Source organism: Macrosteles quadrilineatus, unplaced genomic scaffold, assembly GCF_028750875.1.
Source record: "Macrosteles quadrilineatus isolate MER2022 unplaced genomic scaffold, UCM_ALF_1.0 Scaffold_8__2_contigs__length_117827958, whole genome shotgun sequence".
Lineage (NCBI taxonomy): Eukaryota > Metazoa > Arthropoda > Insecta > Hemiptera > Cicadellidae > Macrosteles > Macrosteles quadrilineatus.
Genome location: NW_026542601.1, coordinates 114,905,896 through 114,927,444, shown reverse-complemented (window position 1 = coordinate 114,927,444; position 21,549 = coordinate 114,905,896). Strand labels below are relative to the sequence as shown.

General features: G+C 36.7%; 1 protein-coding gene across 10 annotated transcripts in view; it reads left to right on the top strand.

Annotated features, from left to right (window-relative positions):
* LOC128999884 (hemicentin-2-like) overlaps window positions 1-21,549 on the top strand; it is a 397,910-nt gene that overhangs the window by 305,751 nt on the left and 70,610 nt on the right. For all 10 annotated transcript variants that reach the window (XR_008491326.1, XM_054426630.1, XM_054426626.1 and 7 more), the window contains one exon: window positions 5,820-5,997. Coding sequence is in view for 9 of the 10 variants with exons in the window: in XM_054426630.1 (XP_054282605.1) it covers window positions 5,820-5,997 (178 nt within the window). In the remaining variant the exon portion in view is untranslated. The remainder of the gene's footprint in view (window positions 1-5,819; window positions 5,998-21,549) is intronic.

Below are 21,549 nucleotides of genomic sequence, written 5' to 3'. Positions count from 1 at the left end.
AGTCTACCTTTGTATTCGTTGCAAAGGACATTGATGACGTCGTTAGGCTTTGCCGAACCAAACTCAACAGCGCTGTTGTCTGAAAAGTTACCAAGGGTGTAAATTATTCGCGTGATGATAGACTCATTTTTGCTTTTAATTCATTTGTAAACGAATGTTTATGTTAGCATACAAAACATTAGACTTTTAATAACCAGTTATTACATCCCAAACACTATGCAGGCTGAATAATCTAAGAGCTGGTTTGGATGTTCTAAATACCGTTTTATTTTTATAAATAATTATCATACTAGCTGTTAGCCCGGGTTAGTACGGAAATCAAGTGGTCGATTAAATCTGAATATAATTCAGAACAGCTAGTTTACACGCATAAAGACAAACTCTATCAGTTTTAACAGGGAAAATCTTCGTGTAAGCTAATATCATGTAACCATATATTTTTGAAATTCTTGTTATGTTTTAAATTAGTATTTGTGTTACCTAAATCTATCATTAGGTTGGGATCGAAACTTATGAATCTTCTTCAAAATTTTGTTTAAATTATTGATACCTTAAAAATATTCAGACACATATTTCACATACTATCTATCTGTATGTGCGGTTATTTAAAAAAAAATAGGGAATTTATTAAAAAACCATCGTAGTATTGAGGGTTAAAAATGTTGAACATGATTGATAAAAATACCCTGATATGACAAAAAGCCATTTACGAACTAAATAAAGTAACGAAAAGTCACATGTAGTTGTTATCCTACTAATATTAAAAGTGAGAAAGTTTGGATGTATGGATGGATGGATGGATAGATGTGTATGACAAATAGATGCGAAAAATACTAAACCGACAGGGTTGAAATTTGATATGACGATAGCTCACATTCCCAATTAACAGATAAATGCATTCTTATCTAAAAAATCCTTTCGGGCTCTGTCCCAGTGGTTCTGGAGTTTCACATCTTAACCTTAAGAGTATCTATATCTATATCTATCTATATATTAATAGGCAAGCATGTTTCTTTAAAACCTTTTTTCTCAGCTCGTGTGCATCGTAGGGAAAATCTACGCATACCGTTGGAAAGCTATTTTCCTGTAGGTGTGCAGAATCCCTTTATAAATTTAAATAGGCTCAAAGATAAGCACAAAAAATAAGTTTAAAAGTTGTAAAAAAATAACATGGATCTTATGCGTTGCTATGCTGGTTACGAAATAACAACGAAATATAAACAGAAAATCAAAACAAATGGAGGAAACTCCAATCACATGTTTTATTTACAGTGTGGGGTGAAAATAGTTAAGTGAGTACATTACATATTTTTGGTCGAGTTTCGACCACTGGACGACCTCTCGTCTATATTAATAGGCAAACATGTTTCTTTAAAACCTTTTTTCTCAGCTCGTGTGCATCGTAGGGAAAATCTACGCATACTGTTAGAAAGCTATTTTCCTGTAGGTGTGCAGAATCCCTTTATAAATTAAAATAGGCTCAAAAATAAGCACAAAAAATGAATTTAAAATTTTGAAAAATTTAACATGGATATTATGAGTTGCCATGCTGGTGACGAAATAACAACGAAATATAAACAGAAAATCAAAACAAACGAAGGAAACTCCAATCACATGTTCTATTCAAAGTGTAGAATGAAAATAAAGAAGTCTGTACATTAAATACTTTTGGTCGAGTTTCGACCACTGGACGACCTCTAGTTTAAATTTAAAAGGAATCAAAGAAGTTTGTCAGCTGTTTCAACTACAAAACAGCATTATTATTTTTTGCATTTATGGTAACAGCTAATTTGAACCAAATAGCAACAAACAGCTGTGGTGCAGAATGAGAACTTTACTCTTTTTCTATGGTTGAGGTTTAGTGGTAGAACATTATGGCTGTGGTAGATGTGCATAGCATGTGGTTGATATAGCATGCCGTTTAAATTATTAAAACAACCAAATTTTCTTAAAACCGTGTCCTCTCCCATAACAGCAATAAGAATTTTATACTTATATGCCAACCCCATATGAAGGATGGGTAATCTGCTAGTAATTACATATTTTGACCCTCTATTTATTAAAATTATAATACAAGAAAAGGTACCTAAATAAAAAAGGAATAACGCAAAGGATCCATTGTATAGTAGGCAGGTTATTAACTGATAATTAAAAATATTCTTCACATTACTTTTCAAACAAGAATCACTTTTCGAGGTCTTTTTTCTTGGCAAACTATCATAAAACATTTTTCTGTGCAAATGTACACGTTTTGAGTCTATTAAAACAAATACAAAGGATATGTTTTATAGGCAATATTAATCTCAAACACAAAATAGGCATTTAAACGTCACTGTAAATTGAAGACGTACACGTTCAAGGGTGTTGATGCAACTTAAGTATCCAGGCTACTGATGTGCGGGGTGATGTATAAATAATGGCCCAAACAACCCCTGTCCCACCCCTGATGTGGTTATTTCAACCGATGAAAGCGGCGAGAGGTCCGAGACAAATGGAGGGTGACATTACCTCACCCCTAAGTTTACTCCCCTCCGCACGTTGCAATGTTAGCGTTCTTCTCCCTTGACACACCTGGGGAAGGTCTTGTGGGTGAACATGAAATGGTCGAGGGATGAAGTGAAAAAGGTGAAATAACTTTGGGTTTTGATTTTATGGTACTTAAGTATTATACCGACTACACCTGAATTGGGTTAGGTTACAACTCCTAGGTAACCCTGTGCGTGTGCACACATGAGTTTAGGTCACCCATCTGTTAGGTTGCGGTTAGACTAGGTTTGGTTAGGATAAGATAACCGGAAGATAACCTAACCTAACCAAGTCTAACCTATCCTAACCTAACCAAACCTAACCTAACCTATGGGTAACAGTTTTAGGTGTGGACGTTATAATCCCAAAGTACCGCTTTTATTTCTTTGATTATTTACTCTACTAGTACTTTGCAACAGGTAGAAGCAAACAAATAACTGTGATGCACTCTGTTGTTAAACCATGTAACTTTTTAGTGCTATTGAACATGGTGAAATCTATCTATCTATCTATACTATTATAAAGAAGAGGTGGTGTCTGTGTGTGTGTTTGTATGAGCTAATCTAAAAACTACTGGTCGGATCGGGATGAAATTTGGCATGATGATAGCTCACATTCCCGATTAACATATAGGCATATTTTTATCCCAAAAATCCTTCGGGGCTCCGCCCCAGTGGCTCTGGAGTTTCCCATGTTAACCTTATGAGAAATGGAATTAATGAATCTTAACAGCTGTTCCAATTAAACAAGTTGGTTCTGTTCTATGATGTTCAATAGCATTAAAAGTTACAAGGATTACCAACAGGGTGCAGCACTAGCACTATTATTTCTTTTACATTTATGACAACAGCAAAAGGTGAGTGAGCGTAGCGAACGAACTTCAACCTGGAGGCGAGTGAGCGTAGCGAACGAGCTAACCTGAAGGCAAGTGAGCGTAGCGAACGAGCTAACCTGAAGGAAAGTGAGCGCAGCGAACGAGCTCCAACCTAAAGGTGAGTGAGCGTAGCGAACGAACTTAAAAAAGAACCGAAATTTCTTAAACCATGTCCTCACTCATAACTGCTATACGCATTTGATACTTATATGCCAACCCCGTACGAAGGACGGGTACTCTGCTAGTCTAACATATTTGTTTACCTATTTGTTTGTTAAAACATCTGTCAATATTATTTGATTATTTTTAAATATGAATATGCATAGGATAAACACGGGGAACTACATAGCCAATTGGGTAGAGTCCAAAAATTATTTTGAGCTTTCATCATGCATAATTTAAGCTACATGCAACCTGTAGTTGGTGCGTTATTGAGCCCTAAACAAATACACAAGCTTTCAGCTTTATAATACAGTATTACAATGATTACGCTAATGGAAGTTTTGAAAGATAGTAGCTTAAGTCTTCTCCTACAAAGTTACAAACCAACTCCACCGTTAATTTTTTCAAGAGTCCTATATTTTACAGGATTGATTGATTTAAATCAAACAAGTGTCCTTATAGTATTTAAAAACCCTAAAATCTGTGAAATTCTACAAAGGGAGCAACATGTGAACGTACACTAAAGTTTTCCTTGATACTACTTTCGTTAAAATGACTAGAGCAGTGTTTTTTTTCTTGCTAGAAATAGACTTTTAAAAGCCATTTCTTGACATGATCTTTGTTCCATTATACTTTTATTGTTATGACCGTCTTATGTGGTTTGCATATGCAATATTTTCAAAACCCCAACTTTAAAGCTATAAATCCTCAACTATATGAACTAAACACACCAATCGACAGTTGGCAGGTTTTATTGTACCTAAGCCCTTTTTTCGACGTTTAAATGGAACCCAAGCAAGAAGTATAGTAGAAAGCAAGTACACGTAAGCAGTGTTGTGCACGTCTTGTGTTTTTACGGGATAAAGTTGGTAAGATTACTTCCGTAGTTATTGTCAGAATTGTGTCGGAAATTTAATAGCAAACACTACTCTGGAGTTATGGCTCTCGGAGTTGCGGTCGTTTGAGTTATGATTTTGGAGCTATGGCTGTCGGAAATGTAACTGCAGTCCTATGATTTCGGAAACCTAATACTACGATCTACAAAACAAAATGGTGACTGTTGCATGTCAATCAGTGTTAACAAATATTATAAAATGAAATATTTTCTTCTTTTGAAAAAATAATAGTTTCGTAGTTGCTTCTTTTAAGAAATGTTTCACTTAGAGTAACAATCTTACCTTTCTAATGTTAAATAATATTTGTTACAGCATTTGTCATTATTTCACCAAAAGGCTTATTGTTGATTCATATTCTAGAAATGTCATTTAGACTAAAATTTGTACAGATATTTGTCTTCGAATAAAATGTAACTTCTAAGTAAACCTTTTTTAGTTTGAATTTTTAAAATTAACTACACCATCAATTAATTATGAATAACACAAACCACTTTCTCGCTTCATTGAGAAAATAAGTACATTTTGAAGCTAAAAACACGATTCCGTTGAACCAGAGCTTCAACTATCGTAATTAAAACAAATAACCAAGTTTATGGGTCCTATTTCCATACACCTTCATTCTTACTTGTAAGGGAGATGCAAGCACCCTTACGTACTTGACTTGTAAGGGCGCTTTCCGGGAAGGGATTGTGAAATAGCTAGTAAAAAAATTCATTCGTAAGGGGCAGTCAAATTTTAGCAACAAAACTACAGACAGCGACAATTATTGATAGCAAAAATCCACAAGTTTGACGTTTAAGCATTTACTGTCATGTACTATAGATAATCTTACTCTTATTGCTGTACTGTACTGTTATAACAGTCCTTTTAAAGAAAGTAATCGAACCAACTGAAAGCAGAGCCCATTAGCAATTGTGACCAAAGCTTTTGTTTGTGGTTTATGTTCTATACTTAGATAACGATTTTATTTTCTTTCTTTTATGATGGTTCTTTAGTTATAGAAACAATTGGGTATGAAATTATTACAACACTAGTGCATTTTTCGTCTATTAGTACATCAATAGCATTTCAAGTGAGGTGATTTCAAATTTTAATCAGGAAACGTAGTCCAAGCTTCTGATTTTTGTACATAAATTGAACCCTTTCCTTTTGTACTGAGAAATTTGTATTTGTATTCAACGTGTCTTAAATTGTAAGTCACAAGATATTTGTTGGCAAAACATTCTTGCTAACGATTGTTTATTTTGTGCTTATTCTCCATTATGTATTCGACAGTTGTGATGTAATGTTGTCCACAACAACAATACCTATAGCGAATGTGTTGTGCCGCAGTACTTATGTTGTTGTTGTTGTTGTTGCAGGCGTAAAGCAGCGTGACATGAAAGGTCTGGTGGGAGAGACGATACAACTGCCATGTTCGGTCAACACGGAGACATGTGGTGACCTCCACAGCATCAAGTGGTACAGAGGGTCATCCAGGATATATGTGTTCAGCGAGATGGCCGGCATCGCCCGCGCGGAGGGCGAGTACTCGGAGAGGTCAGTGTCAACTCAATTGATTCTAGAACTAGCAATATCCTTCCATCAAACATGCATTTTACTTTCTTCCTCTCATAGTATATGGAGAAAGTATTGTTTTCGTCAGAGTTTTCGAGTTTGAGTTTTGAGTGTATATATCCGTTTTGGCCCCTCCAGAACCCGAAAAAGTCATTTTCGAAGTTATGTCTGTCCATGTGTGTGGATGTGTACAGAGCTACAGGCCACACTACCTGTTTTCCGTTTTTGGTGGAATTTGCTACGTAGGACTAATCCATGGTATCTTTGGGGTTTTTTCATTTGTTTTTTAATTTTTATTTTAATGGTGATTGTTTCATACAAACCCATAAAATAACGGAAAAATTGAATTTTCTCTTTAAGTGCCCAAACGAGCTTGATAAAACTTTAGTATGTTATAAGCCTTTAAATTCTGAAGAAAATGGCATAACTCTATTACTTTTTAAGATACGGTTCCAATGTTATTGCAACTTCTATTGTTTTCCCCAACAAAAACGTAAAAAACAGGAAATTGAATTTAAAAAACCCCTTTTCGATTAAAATGATTATGTTAAGGTTCTTATATTTCTAAACAAAACATTGCAAGTCCTCATTGCTGTAAAAATTACGTTTAAAAAGTTATTACAGCTTTTGTGTTGTTCTCTATAAAGTATCATTAATACTCCGACTACTTAGCAATGATAAAGGTTATTGACAGGCTAATGGGAGAAGGTATGTGTCATATTGCTAACACAGTTTATTTCAATACTTTAGATATTAGGCCAAGCATGATTTAACAATACCGTACAGTGTACATAGCTTTGACTACCCCTAAATCTCCAGTGGTTAATACAACTTAAGACGTAATATTCTAGCGTGGTTTATTTCTTTGAGGTTCGACCCTATTTTAACATGCTTTAACCCATCCACAGGTATCATACCTGTGCGTGGTATACAGTAGATTAGGGTTGATCAGGTAGAATACAAGCGTAAACTGCACTGATAAAATTAATTAATCACACGAACGCTAACCCAGAACATCGCTACCACGGATTTGAAGTCCTTCGTGCTGGCTAAAACGAGCCTCCTACTAAAACTCATTACTTTTCATTTGTTCAAATCGACTTGGCTTCATTTTTGTAAAACCAAATCGGCTACCTTTAGATATAGTATGTTATGGTACAAATATGTGCGTAGTATAATAGTACTTGTCTTGTAATCCAAGCTTGATTAGGGTAAAACTATTATGTTTTTGAAAATCAAACCATGACCAAGCTGTTAATGATTAGGGATGGCTAAAAAAATTCTTAAAATGGTCCTTGCTAAAAAAAATGGCTACTATTAACTAGCAAGAAACAAAGCCAAAGAAGTTATCTCACTCAATTTTGTTGTCTCTCTTTATTCAGATCCAGCAAAAATCTCTCACCACAGTGTGTGATGTTATCCAAAAGAATTTAATCGTCGAATTTCATAGATTAAGTATTTTATTACTTAAGTGGTTAGTTCATGGTAGTTCATGGATACTTTTGAAAGCTTATGTCGTATATAAAAAAAATAACTTTATAATAATCATTTTACACAACGTGTAGTTCGTTCACACTTTATAAAAACATTAATCGTACCACACAACACTGTAGTATTCATATTATACATGTTGCATTAAATGTAATATATTTCGGCAATCTATGTCCGACTAAATCGGTTATAAAGATGGCAACATAGGTTGCTAAAATAGATTACCTTTGTCATAGGTATAGTGTTTACATTAAATTGTTAAGCAGAAATCATATTTTTTATACACCAAACTTTAGTGCAAAAAGTGAACGACAGTCGTTTCAACCCAAATACACCAACCATTATCTAAATCCGTAAAAACTGAAAATCATATAACCGAAATCATACATCGAGCTATTAGTTGCAACACTAATTTTCCATTTACGGGGGTTGTTTGGTAGCATTAAAATATAAAATCTTTATAGAAGCAATAAAAAGGGTTGAAACAGTCGTTTTTACAAGCTCCGCAGAAAACCCCCTATTGCTGTAAACGTGCTGCAGTCCGGTTGATGGTAAGGCGGTTATGGCGGAGCACACCTGGCCACCATTATTGCGTCATACACTCCGAGTAATATTAAATCTATCTTTAATATTTTTCTTAGTAGATTTCCTTTAAATATAAATATTTTAAGTGTCTTTAAAGGCGTTAAGTATACTGTTTTGGTTGCTTATACAATTTATACTTATGTTTGAATAGCATATTTTTATGTTACTATATTTTCTATCAACTTTCAAGACAAGGAAACGAAACATGACCTCAAAGGACCTAACCTTAAAAGCCCTAGAAGAAAAATATTATCGGTATTTGTTTTTCTAGGGGAAGTATTAAGTCGCTTTTACCCCTGTAATCTGGATACAGATGTTTTTACAGTATCCAACTACAGGGAGAATTGCTTAAAACAAAATATTCACAGACATTTTGTTATTACTTTTACGTATTTCGATTGACGTTAAATATTAATCTATCATTAAGATTTCTTACAACTACAATTAATTTGTTAAAAAATTACTGATGATGTTCTGTTTATGTAGTAAATGACTGTTGTGGTCTTGCTCCATAACTCATAATTAAAACGGAAAATTTAATATTATGTGAAGTTTGCAACCAGTCACTGATAATACCGACCACAGTTACATTTTAATCAATGTGAATATTTTAAGGCCAAAAACAATGTTATACTAAATTTAGATTGGTTCAAAAAATAAGTGTTACCAAACTTAGTGATTGTTTAATATTCACATAATTAATAGTAAAATACATTATAAAACTCATGTGTAGTATATTCTACGTCCATGTGTAAAAATAATTCCTATTATAAATATTTGTTTTTATCGTGAAGAGTTAGTCCAGCTGTGAAAATTCCATTCGGCTCTATTTAGGACTACTAAAATCATGTGTTATTAATGCTTTCTATAATACATTATAAAGTGTATTTTAGATTAAAGGCGTATATCAATGACTATCACGTCACACCAAACAATTAAAACAGCTTATTTAATAGCTTGTGTTGGTTAACGGCTGTTACTACCCTGTAATCAGGTGTTTCTTTGTGGTATTGACTCAACGTAATGGATTAACAAAGTGACAATGCTCTGCAAAATGTAACAGCAAAACAATAGCCTTCGCCAAGTCACTTTTATTGCATTGGCTCAGGTGTTATGGTGCTATAAATGGTCAGCCCATTAAGTCAAGTGGTTGGGGGTTTTATTTGTTGCAAAAAGTCTTGCAGTTTTCATCTACGTAAGTAATAATGAGGATATCATTTTCCAATATGTTTGTTTTATTCACAGTACACAGGACGAATATATTTCAAATCAAAATCTTATTTTGTGTTGCAGGTTTTACAAAATTATAATTCATTGGGATATTTTTAATTTCCTTTCCAGGAAATACATTTCTAAGAAATCAAAATAGAATTGAGAAAATTGACAGTGATACATTTGTTAGTTGTGTATAACAAATATGAAAAAGCAAATAGTTTAAACAAAGTTTATGTTATCCTTAAAAGTATTTACAAGAATAGATTGATTAAACTAACAATAATTAACAATGTAAAATAAAAATGTACTAAAACATCCCAACACAACAAAACTTAAATCTTATGTACTGCATTTTCAAATCTGAAACAAAACCTGTATCTGACGAAGAAAGGTCCCTGTCAATTATTTTTCCTACAGTTACCTAACAATGTACATGTTCTCTCACTGATTTGAGAAAGCAAAGTGGCCGATTCGCTCACCAGTGAGACAATGTTAACATTGTCTCACTCTAATTACTTTGTCTCACTCCAGATTTGCAACGTGAAGGCACGAAATAGTGAGCGCGTAACATGCAGGCAACGTCGTATGCGCGCGAAATACGTTGGCAGCACTGGCTGTAAATCAGCTGGTCAGCTGTTGTACTGTTGTATTTGTCACTTCACATTAAATGTTATATTAAAAGTTCACTTTTGTGTAAAAATAGGTTATGTTTCTTCATGTTTCTTCACAAATGTTTTTGTTTTATGGTAACTGTAGGAAAAGTATAATGTGCAACTCGAGTTCATGCCTCACTCGAGAAACCATTCCTCACTCGCCTACGGCTCGTGAGTAAGGATTTCTCTCGAGTGAGTCAATTGCTCACTTTTCTCACTAGTTGCACAAATAACTATTAACATACAGTACAATCGAATGAAAATAACAATGTCTTCATATTTCTTACAGAAAGGATGAGAAAATCATAATACTCATATGAATAACATCTTATAATGTTACACCTGGGGACAGCTTTCACGAAAGTTCAATCCCTAAAAAGCAAATAGCCCTAAATTTGGTGAGTCGGTGGCTCAGTCGGTAGCGTCACGGACTTCGGGCCCAAGGTAGCGATGTCGTGGGTTCAGATCTTGGTCACTGCCACTGAAATTTATCAGTACAGTTTACCTTTGTACTGTACCGGCTCACTCCTTGCTTTGCTAAAAAAAATGAAATCTTAATAATTGTAATGTAATATAATATAGATCATTCAAACAAACAAAGCCCAACTTTTGGATTTTCAAGTCTTAAGTACAGTTCACGTTGAAATTGAAAACAGAAAAGCAGCTTTGCCAAAAAAGCTGGATTGTTGTGTTCTTCACAATTACACATGTTAGGGTCACTCTGCCTCTGCAGTGGTAAGCTTTTAATCGGCTCAAGAGTTCAATGGTAGCCAAAGCCTGCGAGCTAACAAAACTGACAAATCATACTAGGTTTAAGTACTGCAATTATCAAAACTGTTTTATGGTGGAGGTAACTTAGTATAAATATAAGGATTCATTGATAAGAAACAAGAGATTAAGTCATAAATTAGTATATCATAAATTATACTATTGCATACACGAATTCTAAATAAAAATCGTTTTAGCACTTTTTTCTCAAGTATTATTTGCCACAAGGATGTTCGAAATAGGGAAAAAATAGGAATGAACATTGAAAATGCTAGTATTTTAGCTATACAAAGTTATTGGAACGGGTACAAAATGTGCAAACATTAGTAGTACACAAATTAAATACAAATATAGTTTCATAAAACATGCAAACAATATTTGGATCACAAGTTTTATAACTATGAATTTTACAATCTTTACTAATTCAACTATTTTTGATAACCTACTTTTGTTACGCGAATTTTTCTGCGTTGTTGATCGAGTGCGTGTATACGATCAGAAGTTGAAGCACATTCGCAATAACGTGTTTTAAACAAGCGTGCTTGCCAACTTCGCCACTCTTGTCGGATTGCATATACTAATTCCATCTAGAGTGGAGTTGAACTCGCATTTTTATTTTGAGTGCCTACGCTTCAGTCTGATTGCACCCTCACAGTGTTTATTAAAAGTTTCAATGCGAGCGCTGCACCGGATCACAGACTCGCTGCGACTAAATATACGCCACTTCTGCTTTTCAAAACAATAGTTTTCTACTTTCTTCAACAGGAGCTATTTTTGATCGTGTCATTGTTGTAGATACCTAAAAAAATGGGTTTGCAAGAGAAAATGTATAACACGTGGTACTGACTTAGATATTTATTTTGCATATCGGCGGAAAATTAAACCTGTATTGCCATGTATGTGCTTGCGCAAATTGAAACTGTTCACTAGTAGATTTGGATGTTAGAATATCACAGTTTCATATACTATCTCAAATTTTCTTGATGCTATTCATCTCATTTAAATAGGAACATTTGCATCCAACATTTTACTTTGTTGTGAGTTCTAATGAAATGTTGAATCCCAATTTCTAAGATGTTTGCTTAACTAATTCGATTTAAATATCTGTAACGTCTATATTTGTACAAGAACAACTTAACAAATTAAATTTGTCGAATGCAATAAAAAACTGGATTACAGTATGCAAATTCTTAACTTGCTGTTGGAAAGGTTAGTGTTATATGTGTAAGTTAATGTACATATAGCACTTTTTATTATAAAGTAACAGGGGACAGAGCATTGCTCAAGGTGATTGATTCGTTAAAGTGGTTAAAAAATAAAACCTATAAGCTTACAAATAATGTAAAGCCAATTCGTTTTCGGTAGACATTCACTGATTCTTTACCTAACATACTTGTTCATGTGGACGAGTAATATGTTAATCGTAAAATGTAATATATAATCGATATTGAAAAAGTTTACAATGATTAGACTGCAATATAAAAATGATACATAACATCTGTTTACCGTTATTGTAATGGTCACTGGGATCGCGGAACATCGCAACTAATTACGGGATCGTGGAAAACCCCAGTTCCGGCGGCGCATCGTCAAAAACTACAAAGCGTCTTTGCCCTTTTCTCTTGACTTTTATTTAAATATTAATGTATGATGTTTTGCTGGTAAAGACTTTACATTTTTAAACAGTCGTAATTATTCATCTGGGTAGTAATACATCATACACCACCAAAAGATTATATAATCAATGCTCAATACTATTCGTAGGAATGTCCTTTTCCATTGTACTTTATTTTGTAGTTTCGTTCTGTACTGTAGGTGATTTTTTGCAAGCATATGTTACAATTCTGTAAATTTAAGTTAAACTGCCTAGCTACTTGACAGCCCATAAGACTAATGTTAAAAATATTAAAATTCAATTTAACGTTTTTAACAAAAAACTAATTTTTTCTTAACAGAGCCTAGCACGAATTTGTTCAGCCTAAAACTAATATATTTCTAACAATTTGGAGGAAATCATTGGAGCCGGTGCAAGCGTTACTCTATAGTACTCTATTCACCACAAACATTTTTTACGGAGAGAATTATTTTTCAATTATCAACGAATCATTAAAAAAGCTAATCATCCGCTGGAGATCAGACATTAATCAAACCATCGATCAAGTATCCGATATTTATTTAATAAAAATCTGTGGTGTTAAACCCTGGCCAGATTTAATTACAAAACCGGCAAAACACAAACAATGTGGATTGAAATTTTAATTAAGTCGAGGGAGTTTGTTATATTACGTGAAAATAACGGAAGGGTGGTTTTGCGGTGGGTTTCCATTAGGGGTTGAAATAAGCAACACCTCACTTAATTACCTGTCGATTGCAGAGGTGAAAGAAATCGGAATGATGGAACACACGTTGGCGTCCCAGTATGTGTTTTCGCTTTGCGAATTAAAGATATGGTCGTTTATTGTGTAAATACAAATTATGCTTGTCGTCTTTCAGGTCCACCATTCCAAGAAATCGTAAAGATGAAAACACACATTTTCCTTCCAGTCGATATGATGGTTAGCTCTCAGTTATTTTAACTCTATTGATTTGAGCATTTCATAACAGCATAGTTTTACAACAACATGGGTAACGGACCAATGAGGTACAAGAATTGAAAGAGAAGAAGTAAAATTAATGTAATTATTCGAACTTCAGCAAATCAGCTGTTCAGGCCAATTTATTTGTTGAGTTTTGCAATTAGTGTTTGGTACAATGTTTCGTTGCATCACTGTCAGTTGCAATGGAAAAATAACCTCTATTAGAAGTTAATGAGAAGTAATTTTTAGTAATTAAAACACTGTCATAGGAAAGGTAGTGTATGCAATTCGCAAAAATAGTTTTAACGATACTCGTAGAATTTTTAGGGGACTCGCCAAGGCTCGTACCTTCAATTTTCTACTCGTGTCGTTAACATCATCTTTACGCAATCGTTGCGTTAACTACTAAAACTCAACAAAAATACAAATATACTCGTAAAACAAGTGGGAAAAACAATAACTTCGTCTTTTAGATGTTCTTGCTCAAATATATTCCAAGAGTATCCCTCTCCATACGTCGTTGTTTAGACCTTCGACGTACTTAAGTAAATCTTCCAACAGTTATGGAATGTGAACTATGAACACAGTGAACACTACTGACCCACGTTGCACGGGGTTGAGCCGATTAAGAGCTTACATACTGAAGTGCTGTTCGCAAAAGCTTTTAACATGTGTAATGGAGAAGAACAATGAATTTCTGCTCAAACTCAAGCTATTCATACGCACTTGTTCATGCAGATTAACAAAAGCTTTTTTTCATTCCGCTTAACTTTGCACGGTTTAATTTTTATTTCATGCAAAGGTTAGACGGTTCAAGTAGCAGATAGTTGGAAAGAAAGAATTTACACATTTTTACACTTAAGACATTCAGTAGTAATTAAAAACTTATAATGTTTGGATTTCATATAGTCTTATAACAAGAAGCTTTCAAAATGTAGAATGGTGTAATAAGGGTCACAATATGACTGGTACACATTTATACCAACATGCCTTATTTTAAACAAAAATTTAATGTGTAAGAAATTGTGTACATCGTTTGGAATTAAAGAAACCTTTTTAGATAACCTTTAGACAATCTATATTTTTTTAGGATTTTCAGAAAGTTCTAACTCTAAATAAAAGCTGCACACTACTACTCTCTTTTTGAAACATACATAGTAATAACTGATTATAACTAGCTAGTAGTCGTTTTTTTCTGTTTTGTTAGTTATAGTTATAATTTTGTAATTGCTTAGCCTAAGGTACTGTAATGTATTATATACTATGTGATATGTGTAAGTACAACGAAGAAAAATAAAGATTAATTAATTTATTGATTTAGTTCAGGACCATTATTGTTGCATTAAAGTAACTCTCTTCAAAATTGCATTAAATCCAAATAAAATTCATATGATTTTTAATTAACAGTCCATACGAAACAAATGGATGTTAGAGATCGTAATCTAATAACCTAAAAGTTAATAAAAAAAAATAATAAACAACGTCAATTTTAGTAAACAATTAACTGCCTGTAACACGAAGAGAATGTTAATTATTCCCAAATATATTTCGCCATTAAATAACTTGTTAGATTTTTTATTATTTTTTTTTTATAATCTTTTGAAAATGTTTTAAGCCAATGAGTTACATTCACAATCACATCGTGGTACATAAACAAACGAATGAAGTATTAATGCGATAAAGAGCAATGTAGAGAACACAATTTAATCCTTAAATCACCTAAAATGATGTTTTTGACGAAGAAAGCTACTTTAGCTTATACAGACGAGGCAGGTATTATACACTTGATTCAAGGGGTGGGGCCAGGCTCGGGAAATCTGATTCAGGAAATATTGACTATGGGCTTTCACGCATTCAGTTCGACTGTATTCATATGTTAAAACGAGGACTCGTCTTTCAAGATAGCTTTAGGTCTTTAATCTGATAAACTACCGATAGGTTAGAACCTCACTCGTATGTTTTATTCGCTACAATTATGATTTTAGGTAATTTAAAGGTAATGTAAACCGTTGTTTGATATAGTTTCTTATAAAATAAATTAACTATCCATTCTTAAGTGTGGTTCTTGGTTTTTTTAGGTAGGAAAATGGATTTGTATAAACTTTATTAATATAATATAGAAACTATAACAACCTTACACCTCTTTTTTTAGGAGGGAGTTTAGGTACAAATTATCACCAAAAACCTCAGATAATGTGTAAACGACAAAAACCGGAATTATGGACTTATTAATAAAAACTATTTTCAGTAAACATAAGTAAACAAGACTATTTAGAACATTAGTTCTTTACCTGAACATAGCTCTTATTTTGGGTTCCAAGATGAATCAAGTATCATTTTCTGATAGTACAAAACGTGTTTTCCTGTGGGAAGCAACCATATTAATGCAGGTGCATTACAGACCTCTAAGTTATTGAAGCGCAAATAGTTTTCGTTATTGACAGTGTTAAGTACAACTGCATTAAATTCCGTGGAATAATAATTGTAGTGCTGCTGTAGTGTTTACAAGTCTGTTAACTAAAACAAACCAATTAAGTAATTTTAGAAACCTCTGCACATATATCGTTTTATCTAAATGAGCCTATGGCTTATGCAGTTTACTGGATGTGCAATTATATACCTATTATTTACCCTGAAAATATTTGTATGCGAGTGATGTTAAACAATTAAGTTTAGCAAAACAATGCATGTAGGCAATAAAGAAAAAGTCTAACTTTTTAGGACTGTTGAAAATTTGTTATGGAAAATATGTATTTATTATAATAAACTTGGTTTGATAAGGTTTTTACTGTTGATAAATCATTTGTGTGACTTGTGTTTACTTTAAAACCAAATCGGTTTTCAGACAAAGCGAAGATTTAAGAAAGGCAATAAGTATTTTAGATGAATCAATAATACTGTTACAAGTCAGGAACCCCGCGCAACAATAGCCAGGCGCCGTCACAAAAGGGTTGTTTGTTTACACGGGTTTCTTAGAACGCACCACTGATAGACAATAGACCTATGTCAACGGACTACCTCAATAGGGGCCCTAGAACCTTCTACTTCTACGCCGGTTTGTAAACAACGGATGCTCGAACTCTCCACTCTAGAATGTTCCACGACAAACTCATATAAGGGACCGTCTTCCAGCACACGGCAGTTGAGTTGAGTTGAGCCTTCCGAGAATCGTCGCAGCAAGTGCCCGTCGGTGTTAGTGACCAGTGCTAGTGCTAGTGGCAGTGACAGTTTAGTGACAGTGAGAGTAACAGTAACAGTGTAGTGTCTCTAGTGACAGTGTAGTGACAGTGTTGTAACAGAAGTAGGGATAAATCCTGTAGAGGCTAGCTGTAAGTAGAAACATTGTAAATTAGAATAGGCTTTAGCTAGGTTTAGATAGGGTTAGTTAGGTGTTAGGAAATTGTAATTATTGTAAATACAGAATATTAGTGTAAATAAAATAGCTATTTTAAAATCGCCAAGTTTTATTTGTAAAGAACCTGCTAAGCCCGCAACAATTGGTGTCAGAAAGCGGCATTATTTTGGCGATTATAATTGTAAAATATTGAGTTTAATTTTAGTTGTATTAGATATTAGTAAGAATCAGGGTCTTTGTTACATATTAGTAATTTGTGTCGTAAATTTGTTTACAAAGGAAAAAATCATTTATTGTAAAATTAGTTTAATTGTTTGGCATAAAAATGGCTTTCAAAGGTGTGAAACTTAATGAGTTAAAAGTAGTTGATCTTAGGAGAGAATTAGAAGAACGAGATCTAGATACTAGTGGAACTAAATCAGCCCTTCAGGCACGCCTTAAACAAGCTTTAATTGATGCAGGTGAAGACCTAGATAACGTTTTATTTGAAACATCTGATTTTAATAAAATGCTTAAAAACTTAGAAGCAAATATTGAGTCAAAAATGTTAGAAAACAGCAAAGCGTTAGAGTCAAAAATGTCGGAAAATAGCAAAACATTAGAGTCAATGTCAGAAAATAGCAAGGCATTAGATTCAAAAATGTCAAACCTAGAAGCAAATATTGAGTCAAAAATATTAGAAAACAGTAAAGCATTAGAGTCAAAAATGTCGAATGTAGAATCAAAAATGCTGAACAAGTTAGATGAGTATTCTAGCAAAGTTGATGATTTAGAAAGTAGGATTAATGAAATGGATGAGAAATTTAATTGTATAGAAAAAAATCTAGAAGATAGGTTAGTTAAGCTTAGGCAGGAAATGGCTGCATCGGGGAGCTTCACACCTGCGTCATCGGCTAGCACTGGCGAACTTCAGCAGGATAACGTCCTAGAAACGATCTCCAAGCCAGCGCCCACCATTGCTGCCGTTGCCCCTCAGAACATCGTCCCTCACTTCGATGGCAAAACTCCCTGGGAGGACTACATGCTTCTCTTCGAGACAGCGGCTATGGTCCATGGGTGGACCGAGGAGACAAAGGCTTCAGCACTGTGCCTTGCACTACGGGGCGATGCATTAGCTGTTCTGCATGCTATGCCAATGGCGGAGCGGAAGAATTTCCCAGAACTAGTGAGGAGATTGGACATGCGCTTTGGGCATCGACACATGGACCAGCTCTACCGATCACAGCTGCGGAACCGGATCCAGAAGTCCAATGAGTCACTCCAGGAGTTTGAAGCCGACATTGCTCGCCTGGTGAGAAACGCTTATCCATCGGTCACGGATGATGTCTACGAGAGTTTGGCGGTGGATAAATTCCTAGACGGTCTACGTGAACCTGAGACTCAACAGGCAGTGAAGCTCGCCAGACCAAAGACCCTGAGTGACGCACTGACACAGGCACTGGAGTTCGAGGCTGTGCGACAGTCGGTGAGGGGCCAGGCTCGAGTCCGCGTGGCAGACGCAGAACCTACAACTCCACTGGACATCGAGGAGCTAGTAAAGAGAGTGCTGGAGGCACTAAAAACTCGTCGCCGGCAGATACGCTGTTGGAGCTGCGGACAGATGGGACATCCCCGGAGTAAATGTCCTTCGACCACACCAGAACCGAATCAGGAAAACTAAGGAGGGTTGATGGAAAGGGGCAACCGTCAGCCCGCGATTGGAAAGCCCCGAGGAAAAGTGGTAAAGTTGCTTCACTGGGAAGTCAGTCGAGCAGTTTCTACGTCGACGGAAAGGTGAACGGGCGTCTCCAAAGCTGTCTTCTGGACACCGGGGCGACTATGACCATCCTGAATCCAAACACTGTGTCGACGGAAGATATTTCACCAACATCATGGTCTCTACGTACAGCTACAGGTCAGCTGGCTCAGGTCTATGGGCAGACGGTTGCTACCTTCCACATCGGCGGCTGCGTGTTTCAACACTGCGCACTTGTTGCCGACATAGACGAGGACGTGATTTTGGGAACCGATATAATGGTGAAGTACGGACTGAAGTTGGACATGTCAAGAGGACTAGTGACTCTCGGAGACGAAGATGTCATACTTCGGCGTGGAAAAGATATCTCTGCACGCGTACTTCTACTGGAAGACACAACGCTACCAGCGCGCAGCCAGGTCATCGTTCAAGCCACAGTCGAAGGAGATTGGACTAGTGGGCAAAGTGTTCTGCTGGAGCCAGCAAGTGACAGTGAATCCCAGCTTGGACGTGGTGTCTTTGTCGCCAGATCCTTATTTAACTTAGGACATGAAAATCCGGTGCAACTGATGAACTTGAATGGTTTTCCTGTTACGATAAAAAGAGGAGTAACGATCGGAACGTGCGTGGCTGTTAATTCGGTGGTACGTCAACTAAAATCATGCCCGCCATCTCCAAATGGATTACCAAAGGAGCTAGAAGATTTCATGGAGAGTACCTGTCAGGAGCTGACGCATCAACAAAGTGCAAAAATAAAAGACTTTATTACTAGATGGCAAGATGTCTTTGAGTACGGAAGTGGCCCTAGAGGAAGGACGAATATAGTACAACACAAGATAGACACCGGAGATGCAAATCCCATACGTCAGGCCCCTAGACGACTCCCACTGGCAAAACGTGACGAAGCCGAGAGAATCATAAAGGAGATGGAAGCGGATGGTGTCATCGAGCCTTCTAGCAGCCCTTGGGTGTCACCTGTGGTACTAGTGAAAAAGAAAGACGGCTCAACAAGATTTTGCGTAGACTACCGCCTTCTCAACAATGTCACCAAGAAAGACAGCTACCCTCTACCCAGGATTGATGACACACTCGACACTCTGGGAGGATGTCAGATATTCTCAACCTTAGACCTCAGAAGTGGCTACTGGCAGGTCGGGCTCGCTCCTGAGGACAAGGAGAAGACAGCGTTCTCTATTGGGACAGGACTTTGGCAATTCACTGTGCTGCCTTTTGGTCTTTGCAATGCCCCTGCTACTTTTGAAAGGCTCATGGAGAACGTCCTCAGGGGATTGTCATGGGAAACATGCCTGGTATACTTGGATGACATTATCGTCCTAGGCAAATCCTTCGAAGACCACCTGAAGAACCTGGAGAATGTCTTCATGCGACTGCGGATGGCTAATCTCAAGTTGAACCCCAAGAAGTGCAACTTGTTCCGCAAACAGGTTAATTACCTCGGCCATGTTGTATCAGACAAAGGAGTATCTGTGGATCCGGAGAAGATCAGAGCTATCACTGATTGGCCAATACCTCAGGATAAACACCAAGTTAGGAGCTTCCTTGGGCTGTGCGCTTACTACAGAAGATTTGTAAAAGGATTTGCTAATATTGCCAAACCACTAACTAAATTGACGGAAGACAAGAGAACCTTTGTTTGGGACAACGACTGCGAGAAATCTTTTGAAGAGCTGAAGGCCAAATTATGCAGCGCACCCATATTGAGCTACCCACGACCAGACGGAAAGTTCATACTAGACACGGACGCCAGCAATACAGCCATTGGAGGAGTCCTTTCCCAGCTTCAAGATGGAGAAGAACATGTGATCGGATACTTCAGTAAGGTCCTGTCAGCGCCTGAGCGTAATTACTGTGTCACCAGGAGGGAGCTTCTCGCAGTGGTAAAGTCTATAGAACACTTTCATAAGTACCTGTATGGAAGAAGGTTTCTCCTGAGAACCGACCATGCCGCACTGATGTGGTTGCTAAGATTCAAGTCTCCTGAAGGACAGGTTGCGAGATGGTTAGAAAGATTACAGGAGTATGACTTCGAATCAATCCATCGTGCGGGGCCAAGCCACAGGAATGCAGATGCACTATCTAGAAGACCATGTGGGGACAGCTGCGCGCACTGCACACGCAAGGAAGACAAAAGTGCATCAGTTCATCGCGTGACCGCCGTGGACGACGAATGGGACAGTAATAAACTGTCAGAGGACCAGAAGGAAGACCCAGACCTAAGACACGTCATGCAGTGGAAGATAGACAATAAAGGAAGACCGTCGTGGCAAGATATTGCTCCATTGTCTAAGAACGTCAAGACCTACTGGGCGCAGTGGAACTCGATTTTAATGGAAGAAGGAGTTTTGAAGCGAGTCGTCGAATCGGAGGAAGGGGAGCACCGAAAACTCCAACTAATAATTCCAAGGAAGAGGGTTCCTGAAGTGCTAAGGGAAGTGCACGATGGAATTTCTGGAGGCCATCTAGGGGTACATCGTACACTGGTGAAAGTAAGGGAGCGCTTCTACTGGGCTAATCAGAAAGACGACGTCATAGACTGGTGCAGAAGGTGTGCGACCTGCGCAGCATCAAATGGCCCTGTCAACAAACGAAAAGCCCCAATGAGGAAATACAACGTAGGTGCCCCGTTTGAGCGCATCGCCATTGACGTAGCAGGACCGTTCCCCATGTCTGATTCTGGAAATAGATTTATTTTGGTAGCAATGGATTACTTCAGCAAATGGGTAGAGGCCTATGCATTGCCTAACCAGGAAGCGGCAACAGTTGCAGATATATTAATCAAGGAAATGGTGAGCAGATTTGGCGTCCCGCTCGAACTTCATTCTGACCAAGGAAGAAATTTTGAGTCAGCAGTATTCTCCAGAATGTGTGAAGTTCTTGGTATCCGGAAGACTCGAACAACACCTCTGCACCCACAGTCAGATGGCATGGTAGAACACATGAACAGGACGATGGGAAGATATCTGTCAAAAGTTGTCTCCGAACATCAGCGGGACTGGGACTAATACCTGCACCTGTTCCTACTTGCGTATAGGAGTTCTGTCAACGAAACCACCGGTCAGACTCCAGCCAACGTAGTTTTCGGCCGAGAGCTCCGTCTTCCATGCGACCTACAGTATGGCTTGAAACCAGATGAAT